The following is a 16,695-nucleotide window of genomic DNA, read 5'->3' as shown; positions in this document are numbered from 1 at the left end:
TTTCCAGAGTTTGTTCTAAGACAAAATAGTTAGGTTGTATACATGATTTTATTCTTCCTAAGTAGGCACACATGAAGATATAGGAATACAGTTACAATTGTGTTCACAGAATCACAGAAACAGGGATAATCATATAGTGGTCTTTAGTGGTCTTATCAGATCATCTCTAGTCTATGTTGCTTTTCAAATCTGAGATTTGATATGAATCAGTCTGAGTTGTTTTTTTGGCATAGTAAGGAAAGTTCTGGGTTCAGTATGCATATATTTCAAGGAATTTCTGATGCTCAAATGCTGAAAGAAACTTCAGCTATCCCCAGCCTAAAAAAAAGCTCAGTTTTATCTGATTCTCAGGTCTCAGGCCTCTTCTGGATAACAAAGGAGCTTGAGAAAAATCAAGATGATTAATAAAGTCATGAACCATTTTATTTTCGTAATATTTAAATATTATATTGGTATACACACACACATATATGTATGTATGTGTGTTTATATGTATGTATAAGCTTTTCTTTGTACAAGTTCCAAAGCTAACAATTAAAAAGGAATAAAGGAGAACTGTGTCACAGTGAGTTCTTCTGGGTTCCTCTATACCCAATCATGTGCTACACATACAAAAGAATAGCTCTGTTTCTATTTGTCCTAAGACAATGTATATAATATATAATTATATAAGGGCTTGGGATAAACATTCCCTATAGGCTGGATCTTTGCCCTGATTAGCCAGGACAAATGACCTCACATTCAATATACATTATTTTGTTTCTAATATGTCTCCCTTCACTCCAATTAATTCTCCACATAGCTGTCCAAGTAATTTTCTGACTAGTTCCATTTGTCCTAAGACAATGTATATTTTGTTCCATAAATAGTTTTCAAAAACAAAACAAAAAATATTGTTAATCCTTTAGGATACATTTATATGCTATCTATAATATTATTTTCAATTCATTAAGTGCTTATAGTAACTACAATGTTAAGATTTAGATCTCCAATGTCCAAATTAAAGAATATTTTATGTAATTATACAATATCATTATATCAATATTTATGAAAATGGAATAATATAAATAGAAAGGAAAGAAGGAAGGAAAGAAAGAAAGAAAGAAAGAAAGAAAGAAAGAAAGAAAGAAAGAAAGAAAGAAAGAAAGAAAGAAAGAAAGAAAGAAAGAAAGAAAGAAAGAAAGAAAGAAAGAAAGAAAGGAAGAAAGGAAGAAAGGAAGAAAGGAAGAAAGGAAGGAAGGAAGGAAGGAAGGAAGGAGGAAGGAAGGAAGGAAGGAAGGAAGGAAGAAGAAGAAGAGAGAAAGAAAGAAAGAAAGAAAGAAAGAAAGAAAGAAAGAAAGAAAGAAAGAAGAAGAAAGAAAGAAAGAAAGAAAGAAAGAAAGAAAGAAAGAAAGAAGAAAAGAAAGAAAGAAGAAAAGAAAGAAAGGAAGGAAGGAAAGAAAGAAAGAAAGAAAGAAGAAGAAAGAAAGAAAGAAAGAAAGAAAGAAAGAAAGAAAGAAAGAAAGAAAGAAAGAAAGAAAGAAAGAAAGAAAGAAAGAAAGAAAGAAAGAAAGAAAGAAAGAAAGAAAGAAAGAAAGAAAGAAAGAAAGAAAGAAAGAAAGAAAGAAAGAAAAGAAAGAAAGAAAGAAAGAAAGAAAGAAAGAAAGAAAGAAAGAAAGAAAGAAAGAAAGAAAGAAGAAAGAAAGAAAGAAGAAAGAAAGAAAGAAAGAAAGAAAGAAAGAAAGAAAGAAAGAAAGAAAGAAAGAAAGAAAGAAAGAAGAAAGAAAGGAAGGAAGGAAGGAAGGAAGGAAGGAAGGAAGGAAGGAAGGAAGGAAGGAAGGAAGGAAGGAAGAAAGAAAGAAAGAGAAAGAAAGGAAGGAAGGAAGGAAGGAAGGAAGAAAGAAAGAAAGAAAGAAAGAAAGAAAGAAAGAAAGAAAGAAAGAAAGAAAGAAAGAAAGAAAGAAAGAAAGAAAGAAAGAAAGAAAGAAAGAAAGAAAGAAAGAAAGAAAGAAAGAAAGAAGAAAGAAAGATTATCTTATGTTGGTAGTTTGTTACACTACTCCCAATATTTGTGGTTTCTGTCAGTTCAGAACTAATTCAGAGGCTGGGTTTTCTCTAAGTGTGAAGGTGTTGGGAAGAGCTCAGAAAAAGATGTTTCCTCCCCACCATATTTTCTCTGCTCCCCAAAATAAAAAACTTTAATTAAAAAAAAAATTGTAAAAAAAGAAACAACAGCAGGTTGATTTCAGAGAGGCTTGGAGAGACTTACATGAACTGATGCTGAGTGAAATGAACAGAACCAGGAGATCATTGTATAAAGAAACAAGATTATATCATGGTCAATATGATGGATGTGGCTTTTTTCACCAATGAGATGATTCAGACTAGTTCCAATGCTCTTGTGATGAAGAGAGCCATCTACACCTAGAGAGAGGACTGTGGGAACTAAGTGTGGATCACAACATAATATTCTAACTCTTTTTGTTGTGGTTTGCTTGAATTTTCTTTCTTTTTTTTTTTTTTTTTACTTTTTGATCTGATTTTTCTCATGCAAAAAGATAATTATATAAATATGTATGCCTATATTGGATATAATATGTATTTCTACCATGTTTAACATACATTGAATTACATGTCATCTAGGAAGGGGTAGGAGAAAAAGGTGGAAAACACAAGGTTTTTCAAGGGTCAGTGTGGAAAAATTATCCTTGTATTTTGAAAAGAAAAAACTTCAATTAAAATAAATAAATAAATAAACTTGTAAGAAAAAAACAAAAACAAAAACAAAAATAAACTGTGCATACCCTTTAATCTAGCAATGTCTCTATTGGGTCTATATCTTAAAGAGATCATAAAAGAGGGAAAACGACTCCCATGTGCAAAAATGTTTGTAGCTGCCCTTTTTGTAGTAGCAAAGAGTTGTAAACTGAATGGATGCCTATTAGTTGGGGAATGGCTCAATAAGTTAGTAATGAAATATTATTGTTCTATAAGAAACATATTCAGCAGGATGATTTCAGAAAGGCTTATAGAGACTTACATGAACTGATGCTAAGTGAAGTGAGTAGAATCAAGAGAACATTGTACAGCAGCAAGAAGATTATGTGTTGATCAACTTGGATGGATGTAGTTATTTTCAATAATGAAGTGATTCAGGCCAATTCAAATAGACATGATGCAGGCAGCCATCTGCAACTGGAGAGAGTACTATGGAGACTGAATAGGGATCACACATTCAGCTTTTTGTTGTTGTTTGCTTCCTTTTTTTTCTTTCTCTTTTTTTTTTTTTGATGTGTTTTTTCTTGCGTAGCACGATGAATGTAGATAAAGGTAATAGAAGGATTACACATATTTGACATACATTGGATTGCTTGCTGTCTAGGAGAGAGGGTAGGGGAAAGGGAAGGAGAAAATATTGAAACACAAGGATTTGCAATGATGAATGTTGAAAACTATTTTTGCAGGTATTTTTTATTTGCAATTCCAAAAATATGGAACAATTATTTGAAAGAACAAAAAAAAAAAATTGTGGTAATTTTTTTCCCCCCGAGGCTGGGGTTAAGTGACTTGCCCAGGGTCACACAGTTAGGAAGTGTTAATCAGATTTGAACTCAGGTCCTCCTGAATTCAGAGCTGGTGCTCTATCCACTGCACCACCTAGCTGCCTCTAATTCTCTTAAGTTTTAAAGTCCAATTGCTTCCTTCCATTATGCTTCTTTTCCAGTAAGAAACAGCTTTAGGACTGCTGTGTTGAAGAAACTCAGAGTAGCTTCTAAATTAACATCTAGTCTACTTTGAGTTCCCCAGGGAGTTTGCAGTTAATTTCTTTCTTAAAGACTGAATGAGCCATGATCTTTGGGGACATATGACAGTTATCCTTTAGGGATGTAGACATCAATAAAACCTTGTATTTAATTGTTGTGCCAAAAATTTTGTAAGGAGAAAACCGTTTCCTTATTCTAGGTAGGTAACAGTATTTCAGAAGATTTATAAACTTTGATAAACTGATTAATATGTTAAGCATACAATTAAATCAGTTAAATAACTGAGGTATCATTTTAATAGTTATTAATTTTAAAAAATATGAACATAATACTATTGCTATCTAGAATCTATGAAAACAAAGCAGAAAAATTCCATGTTAATCATTGAAAATCTGAATAGACATTTGGAACAGATACATTTAAAAATTATGATAAAAGAATGGTGTGATGATTACTTCTTATAATTTGAAAAAAGGTGGGATGGGACAGTGGAAAGCCCACTGGAATAGGGTTCCTGCCATCTTATTTCAATAATTGGGAGGCTCAAATGTCTACTTTTGTTAAATTAAAGGATTGACCAGTAGAACTTCTGAGGACTTTTCCAGTTCTAAATCTATGATTTGATAACCAGGGATATTATATAAATTAAGCATTTTAGATAATATATGAAATACTGGGGTCTTTGATGAATTCTCAGAGATATGTTTATAAACAAAGGTGAGAGAAAGTTTTGATTACATACATTGGTCAATTGCTAGTTATTAACAACCACATGCCAACTATGTGGTTAGTGAAGAATTACTAATCAATGAATTAGTGAACATGAGTGTATTATATTCTGGTATTAGAACTTTCATCAGAATGAATGAAGTGAACTGTGAAAGCTATCTCACAAGACGGAGACAGGGTTGTCATAATTTAGTGAAGGTCAACTGTGCCTCAGTAGCAGGTTTCTTTCTCCAGAGATCACATGGGACCTTTTCTTTGGGAAACTAAATTGGGGCCACCTTGGTAGTGAAAGTCCCAGGGATAAGGTAATTTAGTAATCCTTAAAATGTGGTTGTGTTGAAAGTTTTTCCTCATTTATGACTTAGAATGTGAGGTCATTTGTCCAGGCTAATCAGGGCAAAGATTCAGCCTATAGGGAATATTATCCCAGGCCCTTATATAATTCTAGTCTGTTATCTCACCTCACCTCTCCTTGCCTAACTGCTTGTGGGGAGGGAGATGCTCTTTCTTGAGAGAGCATAATAAAATTCCTTTCTGGTTTTATTTACTTTGAGAAATCTCTTTAATTAATTTGATTTACTTGAGCTGGTGGTCTTTGTTCCACATAAGAAGAATAGGTTTCTTTAACCTCAGCAAAATTAAGGAAGAAATTTGATAAATTGGAAAGAACAATGACAATGTATTCAAATGACTACAAATGAGTAACATTTATTTTAAATATGTTTTTACCCAATTATAGGTAAAAGAAAATTAACATTTGTTAAGTTTTAAGTTCCAGATTCTGTCTTCCTCAGGGCTTCCTTGAGACAGATAGCAATTTATAGCTTAGATATGTAGTTATATAAAATATTTCCACATTAGTGATTTTTTTGGGAGAAAAAAAGACCAATGAGTAATATTTATAAATGGTGAGGAAGCTAGCTTAAAAAAGACATTTAAGCAAGAATCATGAAGAGAAGGGATAATTTCCCTGAAAGAAATGTATTGAAAATATTTCATCACTTGTAAGATAGTTTTCTTTCTTCTTTTTTTTCCCTAACACTAGATGGCTATGATAATCCCAGGCTGAGGTCATGGCAAAAAGCAAATAATTATCTGGTAAGCACAATGAACCCATTGAGTTCTGAGGTAAAATTAGACTTTGAAGAGTTGTCATTAATAAAACCTGCTTGTGAATATATTAGCTTAGCCTTAAAAGGGCTTTTTCTGTTGTCATGACTGAAATTAATGTAACCTAAGGCATAAAGTTCCAATCATGTATAATGTATTGGTAAAGATATGTTATCAGTAAAAGGAGTCTTATGCTCCTCCATAAGCCAAAAAAAAAAAAAAAAAAAAAGAAAAAGAAAAAGAAAGAAAGAAAAGAAAAACCTAGAATGTGAACAAATAATTTTTATGAATAAAATTAGGGGTATCCAAAAATTAGAAGGCAGGATCTCAGCTGGGGAAAACATGATTTGCTAAAAAGCCTGAAGCACCATATATGAGAAAAACAGTATATTTGGCTAGAAATTCAGAATATGGGAATACAGGGCAAAAAGCCTTTCCTTGTCCTTAAGGAATGCTGTCTGATTATGGAGCCCATCTGCATCCTGCAGAGTTTGTTAGCAGAACAGAGATAAGAGGTTTTCTGGCACCCTCATGCATCTTGCCAGGCATATAAGTGAGATAAAAGGCCCCCCTATGTATATAAGGCCGTAAGATATGTAGAAGTGATATATTTTTTTGAATTAATTGATTCATAGGACAAAAGTTTAGAGACAAAGGCTGAAATTCTGAAGCTAGAAACTTCTCACTTCAGAGACAAAGAGAGATTTTGGAAGTTATACAAAATACATGGGGAAAAAAAAATCAATTACAAAATAGAATTGATTGAGAAATGGAACAACTTTGATTTTCTCACTGTATTGCTCAATATACAATCATGAGAAGATAGATTTCTTTTTTATTTATTTGTTTGTTTTCACATTGTTGTTATTGTCATTGGTTTTGTTGTATATTCAAAACAATCATTTGAAAAATAGAAAAATTGTCTGAACCAGTAATTATGTTTAAAAAATATCCAATCAACCCCTCATTCCAATCCCTAAGGTCATAATAAATTGAATATTGGCTTGATAGAACTGACAGAACAAAGCAGTCATAAAAGTCAAGCTGCTTTATGGTCCCCTAAACATCTAGATAGGCCATATTTACTATGACTGTTCTGGTAACCTGGTATCCTGCCACACCTCATGCTATGTGTTGAAATAGTGTGACAAACCATTAGAAACTCAATGGGAAAGAACATTACAATTTCATTTAGATTCACATTCGTGGTCACTAATTTTGTTTTTCATTTCTGTTATTACTATAATTCCATTTTATTCTTTAATCTGGGCTTCTGATGAGTGATCTTAAATCAAATTATAGTCACATGTTTCACTAAATTCAAAAAATAGAAAACTGAATTCTCCAAAAGAAGCAAATATGACTATGCCATTTCCTTGATAAACAATCATCAGTAACTCTCCTTTCTGTAACATAAAACAAAAATTATTTAGTTCAATATTTAAATTCCTTCAATCTAGATTCAGACCCAGCATTCAGAGTAGAGATTCATGACATTTTTATTTTTGGTATGATCTCTGATGGGAATATATATATAAAGCCAATGAACTATAGTTCAAGATAATTTTTTAAAATATACAAATTAAAATATTTAAGATGACACAGAAAACAATTACTTAAAATAAAGTTATTAAAACATTTTTGAAATAAAAGAACAGAAGTACATATTATTGTCTTACAAGTACTCTGTGTTCCAATCAAACAGGATTAGGTGCTAAATTCCTAATTAAGCTTTCCATATTTCATCTCTGTTTATTTACACAGGTTTTCTTTCATAACTAGGATGCATTATTTTTTCCCTTTTAATCTATTATCTCCAGTAGAGAATAGTGATTGGAGTTTTAGGCCTGATTTCAGAATACCAGAGTTGAAATAAAGCTTTATATACTTATGAGTTCTGTAACTCTGGGCAAGTCATTTACTTGTTTATTTTTAGTTTCCTAAAGCATAAAATGGATATTAATATCAAATTTAATTTAATTTAAATTTCCCAAATTAAAGCACTTAGCATGGTAACTGTCATATATTAGGCCTTAATAAATGCTTGTTTACTCCTTTCCTGAAACTTCTTGAATATTTATATTTCTACAAGTCGATTACCTAGTCAATAAGCACTTATTAAGCACATTAATTTTATGTTCTAGACAAAATGAGGCACATTGGGAATACAAAGCAAAGTATAACAAAACAGAATTTCTTCTAATGTTCTACTAAAATAATTATAATTATAATAAACTAAGATGCAACCTTACAATGGAAGTTTTGCTCCTTATGTTCTCTCTGTCATTAAAATTCATTATATTTTTTAAAGTATTTAAATGTAGTCTCAACTTTGATAGAATATAAGTTTATTTTGTATGGGAACAATTTTCCATTTTGTTGAATTCCTAGAATCTAGGAAAATGCCTTGTATATGGTAGATGACAAAAAAAAAACAAAAAATAAAACAAAAAAATAAAACAAAACAAAACAAAACAAAAAAAAATCCAGGGTGAATTAGATTATGGAGGCAAAAATAAAAACTACCTACGGTGTCTGTTATAAGAAATGTGTAAGCTTATTACTTTTTATGTTCAGATAGGATAGTATGGAGAAAAGTAACACATTATATACACTCAGATGGCAAATTGAGCCTCAGTGTTCTCAACTTCACAAAGAGAATAAGAATATTGTATTGATTATCTCATATGGTTAATGTAAAGCAACATTTGGTATAAAAGAAAACAAAAAAAACCCAACACTGAATTATTGAGTATTGCTACCTTTGAAGATGGCAGTGAAGAAAACAATTTAGAGAAGAGGAAAAAGAGTGGCTAATTAATCTTTTTTTTTTTTTTTTTTTTCCTAATCCTTCATTTAGGCTCCCAGATGGAATAAATGGCTGAGATTAATTTCACTAAGGTGACTGAGTTCATTCTCTTGGGCATCACTGACAAGCAAGAGCTGAAGATTCCTCTCTTCATAATATTCTTATCAATCTATATGGTCACAGTGGTGGGCAATTTGGGTCTCATCACACTCATTAGAATAGACTCACGACTAAAAACTCCCATGTATTTCTTCCTAAGTCACCTGGCATTTGTAGATTTCTGTTATTCTTCTTCAATCACACCTAAGATGTTGGGGAATTTCTTATATGAGAAAAATATAATTTCTTTCTATGCATGTGCTACTCAATTAGGGTGTTTTATTAACTTCATGAATGCAGAATGCTTGTTGCTAGCTTCCATGGCCTATGATCGCTATATGGCCATTTGCAACCCTTTGCTTTATATGGTTTTGATGTCTCCAAAAATCTGTGTTCAGCTTGTAGCTGCTCCCTACATCTACAGTTTCATGGTGGCACTCTACCATGTTATCCTGACATTCCGCCTCTCCTACTGTGGTTCCAATATTATCAACCATTTCTACTGTGATGATATGCCTCTCTTGCGCCTCTCCTGCTCTGATACCCATTTCAAACAAATGTGGATTTTTGCATGTGCAGGGATAATGCTTATTTTGTCTCTTATGGTGATCTTTGTCTCCTACATATTTATTATCTCTGCAATTCTAAAGATGCAGTCAGCTGAAGGCAGGCACAAAGCTTTCTCTACCTGTGGCTCACACATGATGGCTGTTACCATTTTTTATGGGACCTTAATATTTATGTACTTACAGCCGAGCTCAAATCATTCCCTTGATACAGATAAGATGGCTTCAGTCTTTTATACAGTGATCGTTCCCATGTTAAATCCCCTAATCTACAGTTTGAGGAATAAGGAGGTAAAAGATGCTCTGAAGAAGGCCTTAAGCAATAATAATTATGCACTTATTTTAATTAAGTTAAGACAGTGATTTTAAAAACTAAGAGTTTTCTTGTTATCTTAAACACTAGTGAATTTTAATGAAAAGAAGTAACATGCATGTTACATGGAATATTAGAATTGGAAAAGACTTCAGAAATCATTCATTTTAACTCTCCTCTCAATTTGCCACCATATAAATGATACTTGAAAATCACTCTTAAAAGTGTCACAACTTGATGTCATCTTGCAACACAATATCATATGTATTTGTTTGCTTTTCAATGATAATTTACTATTATTGCTTATTTTTTCATCAACCCAATTCCTTTTCTATTCAAATGGGGTAACTCCTTTACTCCCCTTCAGAAACATGAGAATACTTTCCTCAAGAATGAGAAAGAAGCAGCTCAGCAGAAATAATACAGTTCCACCATATCTGACAGTATATTTACACAGTATTCGATCTCATTGCCTTCTAAATTTTCAATGAATCTATGATATAAATGAATATATTAAGCCAAAATTATATAATCTTTAGAATCCATGCCCCCAAAATAAAATAGTAAATAATAAATAAAAAAGTCAAAATATAGATCTAAATGGAACAATCTTATAATAGGTTATGAAACAAATCATAGAAACTAACTGTGAGGAAAAAATATATATATATATATATTATATATATATATATATATATATAAAATAATGAGACAATATTCCCAAACTCTGGGGTTTTAACAGACAATTCTCTCAGAGTTGTGAATAAAATCATTTTGTAAAATCATTGGGGCCAACAACCAAAAAAAAATTTCAACTCTGCATAGCCTTTGATCCAGTGATATTCCTACTAAGCCTTTATGAAGCAATTATTAAAAAAAATTGTTTAGCCAAAAAGTGGAGGGAAATAGCACTTTCTTGATAAATTAAATATCACTCCATGGATAGAATGCTGGGCCTGGAATCAAGAAGAACTGATTTCAAATGTGGCCTCAGATATTCTGTAGCTGTAAGATTTTGGCAGGTCACCTTTTCTGTTTGCCTTAAGCCACTGGAGAACGAAATGGCACTCCAATATTTTTGCCAAGAAAATCTCCCAAACCCTGTGATCCACAGGTTCACAAAGTGCTATTTCCCTCCACTTTTTGGCTTTATGAAGTTATTTAGCTGTTAGCTGTATTGTGAATCTTAAAAGTTTTGAACAAAAAGAAAAAAAGGAAAGGAGAAAAGTGATTTTACATACATGGGACAAGAAGGATTGATTTTGCAATTGAGTTAAATGAAATATCTAGTTAGACTATCACATGGAAAGTATTGATTTTGTTTAAATAATTTTAATTGTTGTGTATGTTAAAATTTGAAACAACTGTAAATTACATGATATTTCTATCCATTTTGATAGGTTATGATATGGGCTATCATTTGTTGAAAATTATAAAAACGATAATTAAATAGGGATTATTATAATATTGAAACCTCAAATTGTTAAAAAAACATATTGATTTGATAGGTTGTTGGAGAGAGAGTATGTTGTAGTCAGAGAGAAAAGAGATGCAACAGATTGAAAAAGAAGATAGGGACAGCATGGTAGAGTTAGGAAAGATATCATGTGGAATGGGGGAGAAGAGGGCAGAACAGGAGTCTGTCCCACCTCACCGATTGGATCCCCTTTTCTCTCCCTTCCCCATATGCTTCTCCTCTTCCTCCTCAGACCATGCCCAACCAATTGCTCCACCCCCAATTACCTACAGCCTTAACAATCCTCAGGAGGTCTTTTAACTCTCCCCACTTCTCCCCCTAGACTTCTGAGGAGGGAAATAGAGCAACCTTTAAAAAAAAAAACTGAGTGAATTTAGTGAAAGGAAATATTCAGGTCTGGATCCTTGCAAATGCATGGCCAGACATAAGCAGGAAGTTACAAAAGATAGACACCTGGAATCACAGATCATTAGGGGACACTGAAGGAGAGATGAATAAGGATGCTTTTTCCTATCTGTGCTCTCTGGTCAACACCTGAAGGACCAGATTTGATATTATTTAAATCATGTTCCTGATTTTTCCTCTTACAGTAAATTTCTGTAATCAGAGCAAGTGGTCAGTGGAAGATATGAGGCACAATATAAGTATATACATGATATTTTGATTTGTAGCCCAGCCCTGGAGGATTCTTTCCTCAATCTGGATGTTGCTGCTATAAAATCTTTAAAGTTCTTGCTTCCTGGGGCTAAAATTTCTTTGTCTAAAGACTCACTTTGCCTAAGTATTTGGAGCTACCTCCCACAATCCCTTTTGCTCATCAAGAGAGGTAGCAGACAATCTTAGCACACCTGGAACAGGCCAAGGTTTTTAGAACCCTAAAAGCCAAACTAATCTGCCTAGACCCTTTTATACTGTATGTTGATTGAAGGTGGGGTTGGTCTTAGGGTCTCTGGAACCCTTTTCTAGACCCCTTGCTTACTTCTAAAATATCTATGCTGATTTCAAATACATTTTTCATGTTTTGCACGATCATGAGGGCTATATGGAAAGAAAGGGGATTTTTGACAGCCAAACAATTTCCTATTAAGTATGCAGGGAAAGCAATTACTGCTAGATGTCCATGGATCTAGAGGTTTCTGTTTCCTTAAAGAAGGAGAATTAACTTCAGGTGAAAGGAAACAAGCTTCCAGACCTTTAATTCCCTTACTCCTGACTCCTATATTCCCTCATATAGTTCTCAGACAAGTAAAATCTGAAAGGACTGTTAAAATGGCCTGCTGACATGCAGGGGCTTTTGACACCGGTATTAGTTGTGTAAAAGCCTTCCCTTGTAAGACTAAGGTCTTTAGAGATTTTTGCTGGAGGAGATCAAACTCACTGAAGGGCACAGTATTTCACCCATTGCCCCTACTCCTTTGAAGAAACAATAGCAAGAATTTGGGGAAAACATTCTTTGGTAAGTTAGATGTTTATTTAAGTGCATAATGGTCTCCTTGTTTAATAAATATGATAACAAATGGATCTATAGCTTTCTTGAAGTACTTGGAGAAGGATTTTAATCTGATATCTCATTGTTTGTGAGATATTTTTTTATATAGACCTCTTTCTACTTGTTATTTATGTTTCCAAAGATTTATAAGAAATCCTCAATTGGAAAAGAATGAGTTAATGTATTTTTTAGAATGAGGAAGTCGTTCATGTTAATTTTGATAGTTTCTTTATATGAGATTAAGGTATTCTATATTCTACATGAGTTTCAATTGATTATATTGAGTCTTCTTAAAAATCGCACTATTATTTAAAGGAACTCTGAGAATAATAGTTTTTGCCTTCGTCCCTTTGAACATGTTTCTGTTATGGATAATATACAATTTAGAGTTTTTTCTATGTATTTTTAAATTTAAATTTCTGTAATAATTTAAAATTAAATGCTGGAACTCTATCTTTCAAGAAATCAGCAGGAGTCAGGACCACTAAATGTCTTTATTCTAGATCTTTATCGTCACCTCCAACGCCAGGTCACGAGTGCAAGTGAGCGTGAGTTCCGCCACCCAAGTTTCTCTTACTCCTCCCACACAAGTCACTTCCCTCTCTTTGTCCCACCAATCAAGTCAGCACAGAACAGCTGGGGAGGGTCAACCTTCAAACAAGTTAATAGGGAACCGTCCAATTGGCAATTAGTCTCACGTGCTTCATTATCCAAGTGCATTGCTCATTTCTAGCCCTTTACATCTAAATTATTATAATTTAATTCTGTAATAATTTAAAATTATTATAATTTAAATTTAAATTACATATTTTTAATTTTTAATTTCTATGTATTTTTAAAAGCAATATGATCTGTATAATGTTGCACTTAATCCATCTACTTAGATATGAAAAATAAGCTGTGAACTTTCTAGGATGAATCTCTTACTATTATCAGTATAAGATTTTAGTCAATACCTGTTTTGGATATGTGATCCTTGAGAACTAGATTTATTTGAAACTTTGATGAATGAGATTTGCTGTTGGAGAAGACTGATTATATTATATTATAGTCATATCCCAGATTTTTCCGCCTATAGGAAGTTTCTATAATCAAAGCAAATAGTAAATAGAAACCATTGGAATACTTTAATTATGTAACACCTTGCTGTTTCCTATCTAGTCATTATATCCTAAATAATTAGGCAAATGAGTATTTAGCCTGGTCATCTATCAGTTCTTAGATATTGGTATCTGCAGATAATAAGATCCTTAAAGGTTTCTGAAATCATGTAAGAATAATTAACACAATTGTCTGTGAGATCTGACTGTTATTTTATTGTTTATTGGGATTACAGCTGACATGTCTTTAACATTTGTCTGTCCTATGACACAAACATGTTTCCTTACATGAAAAGCTGCTACCAGTCTATATTGTATACATCTTGTAGCAGTCCTTGTGGACCAGTCTTTCTATCTCTATTCTATTCTAACATCTGTTTGTTAGACTCTCTTTTATTCCATATTTTGATCAAGTTGCAGGATCTGAATTGATCCATTGGATGTTTCCATCAGTTCCAGCATATCCCCCCAAATAGGATCCTGTAGGATGATTTAGCTCAGTGCCCATTCTCAGCAGGAAGTAGTTTCAGAAGATGAGACCCTTGGCCCTAAGGGACTTTGGGCCTTATTGATTTGGGAGAAACTAGAATTAGTTGATAAATGGACACCAAATTCTGATTGGGTCCCCTGTTACAATGCATTCAGGATTTAGGATGAAAATCTAGGTAAACATTGTTGAAAGAGGATGCACCACTAACAATTCAGTTTGGCGCTTGTCAAATTATAGAATACATCTACATTATTTAATTGAACACAATATTCCCTTCAGAACATGTAATAATTTCAAGGCTCTTTAGATAAGTGCCAGAGGAGAAAACCCCTACTGTACTCATGTGAAACTTTAACTTTAATTCACTTTTAAGCCTTATATGTGAGATGGCTACTTAACCCATGGAGCCCTGGTCACTCCCCTTCAGATGATTCCTTAGGTGTGGTACGGAAATGGTGAGGGGTCACCATTTAATAAAAAAGCTGGAGAGAGCTCTAGAGTAAAGCAAAGTTTATTGTAGATTCTCAAGAAAAGGGTGTCCCACCCTTAGAGCAGACAATCGCAGAGAGGAAGCTCCTCCTGTGGGCAGGACAGCCCCTTTAATCCCTAAGGCAAAACACTCACTCCCACCACTGACCCTCATCCTCATTGGCTGAGAGTCTTACATTCTAAACTCGAGATTTACCCATGAAATAGAACTTGACCAATAAGTACATAGTTGCCCATATTTGGCTGAAATAGGGAGGAGATTGTGTCATGGGAGGGGAACACAATTATGCTCTTGACTCCATGTTCACAGTCCTTCAGGCCTACTCCAACTCTGAAGTAGATGAAGCCTTACTCGATTTTCACAACTGTCTTGAAAGATCTCGCCTCATCTCATTCAGTCCCTCCTCTTATTTTGTACACTGAGATCTCTTCAAAGTTTTGTAACATAACTTCACATTCCCTATGAATTCCTCACTTCCTTCTGGTTCCTGTTGGCCTTGGGCCACCGGCTCCACCCTTACCCTTTTAACAGCATCCATCTAACAGACCCTTCAGCTTTCTCTTCCAACCTGATCATTCCAGATGATGAGTTTTGGACAATTCTGGTTATTAATCTGATCAAACAAGGGATGTAGATAGGGAATAATATAACACCACTAAGGGCTAAAAGGCCAAGCCAAAGGAGCTGCTTCCACCAGCTTCCCAAACCAGGACCACCGAGAAGTATTGAACAGTGAGGTCCACGTCTGTACAGGAAACACGAGCAAGTTTCCTAACGTTCTTAGTGATTTCTCTTACTAAATTTCCATGTCATTTGGCCTTGGGTCCAATATAACAAATCCCTGTCCAATTAAGAAGTAGGTGAGTATAGGCAGTTAAACCACAGATCCAATAATGACCCTTTAGAGCAGGTTGTTCCCTTGAAAATATGTAAAAGGTTCTCTCATCCCTAAGGGCCCCCCCCCCCCAAAGATGGCATAATGACATTTCCATAAACCTTGCTCCTTCCTCCAACTACAATTGGCAACTGGCCACTGGTCTATTAGGTTAAAGATATTCCAAAATGTGGGATACAGAGTCCCATGTTTCCGGTGTCCCCGGAGTGACATTATACCAACCCCATTGATAACTGTACCCAATGTATATGTTCCATTTGGGATCGGTTACTAAGGACCCAGGCTGGGCTTAAGGGGACAGGTAGCCATGGCCATTGGTTTGATTGTTGGGATCCACCACAGATCCAACAATCTGATAAGTTAAAAGTTCTCCCTATATTCTGCGTGAGCAGGAGGAACTAGTTCTCATCTCTGGAAAGTAAAAGTCTGGTTTCTACGGCTATCATGAGGAAATAGGTAAACCCAAAGCTCAGGGAAAGCCCCATGAGGTTCAACTATTATAACACTGTGAAGTTAAGGTGAAATTCCCAAGTGAAAATACATCAGCTTCCAAACAGGCAAAGAGACCCAAAGTAAGAAAAGAAAAGTCATACAGTTACAATGCACTGGATTCAGAATCAGTGTTCTTTCAGTGGAGGTCCCCTCCTCTTATGTAATTGGAGGTCTCCCCTTTCTTCAACTGTCCACTCCGATTAAGGTGGCGCCACAGGTCCTTTTGTCCTGGTGTGGTGTCCAGCCTCGTTCCTGGGTGCGAATTGCAGTGTCTGAGGTCAGTGCCACCTGGTAGGGTCCGTCCCAGCTTCTGCCCTTCCAGGAAGGGATCAACACGTAATCTCCAACCTGAATTCTATGAACAGGGAAACCTAGGAGTCTGAACTATTAGCCCTTTTTGTTGAAGTTCTTGCAAATGTTCCAGCAATGATTTAACATTATCTCTTAACAAATAAATCCTTTGTCTCTAAAATGGGCTCCCAATCTCCCTCATGATAAGCCTGGAAAGGATGACCGTACAATAATTCATAAGGTGAAAGCCCACTATCTCTACGTGGCTTGGTTCAGATTCTAACCAGAGCAAGAGGAAGGCATTTAGTCCCACGTAGTTGGGTCTCTAAAGATAACTTAGTCAGTTGTCATTTTATTTCTTGGTTCATCCTTTCTACTTTCCCAGAAGAGGGAGGATGCCAAGGGCTATGGAGATCCCAAGGCCCTAATCAGATTCTGCAATACCTGAGCAAAAAATGTGTTCCCTGATCCGAGTCTATCCTCTCCACCATTCCATATCTGGGAATAATTTGTTCTAATAAGACCTTCCTTACTGTGGAGGCAGTTGCTCGGCCTGATGGGAATGCCTCCACCCATGAGGTCAGATGGTCCACTACGACCAG

At 34.5% G+C, this 16,695-nt stretch overlaps 1 protein-coding gene across 1 annotated transcript; it reads left to right on the top strand.

Annotated features, from left to right (window-relative positions):
- The first annotated feature begins 8,459 nt into the window (after positions 1–8,459).
- LOC141546573 (olfactory receptor 8U9-like) lies at positions 8,460–9,419 on the top strand. The gene has a single exon (XM_074274508.1). It carries the CDS (start codon positions 8,460–8,462, stop codon positions 9,417–9,419), a length of 960 nt encoding a protein of 319 aa, XP_074130609.1.
- Positions 9,420–16,695: the final 7,276 nt, after the last annotated feature.

The sequence above is a fragment of the Sminthopsis crassicaudata genome, chromosome 6 (genome assembly GCF_048593235.1).
Source record: "Sminthopsis crassicaudata isolate SCR6 chromosome 6, ASM4859323v1, whole genome shotgun sequence".
In the NCBI taxonomy this organism is placed as follows: Eukaryota; Metazoa; Chordata; class Mammalia; order Dasyuromorphia; family Dasyuridae; genus Sminthopsis; species Sminthopsis crassicaudata.
The sequence above is the reverse complement of the archived record's forward strand: the minus strand, read 5'-3'. Positions and strand labels throughout refer to the sequence as shown.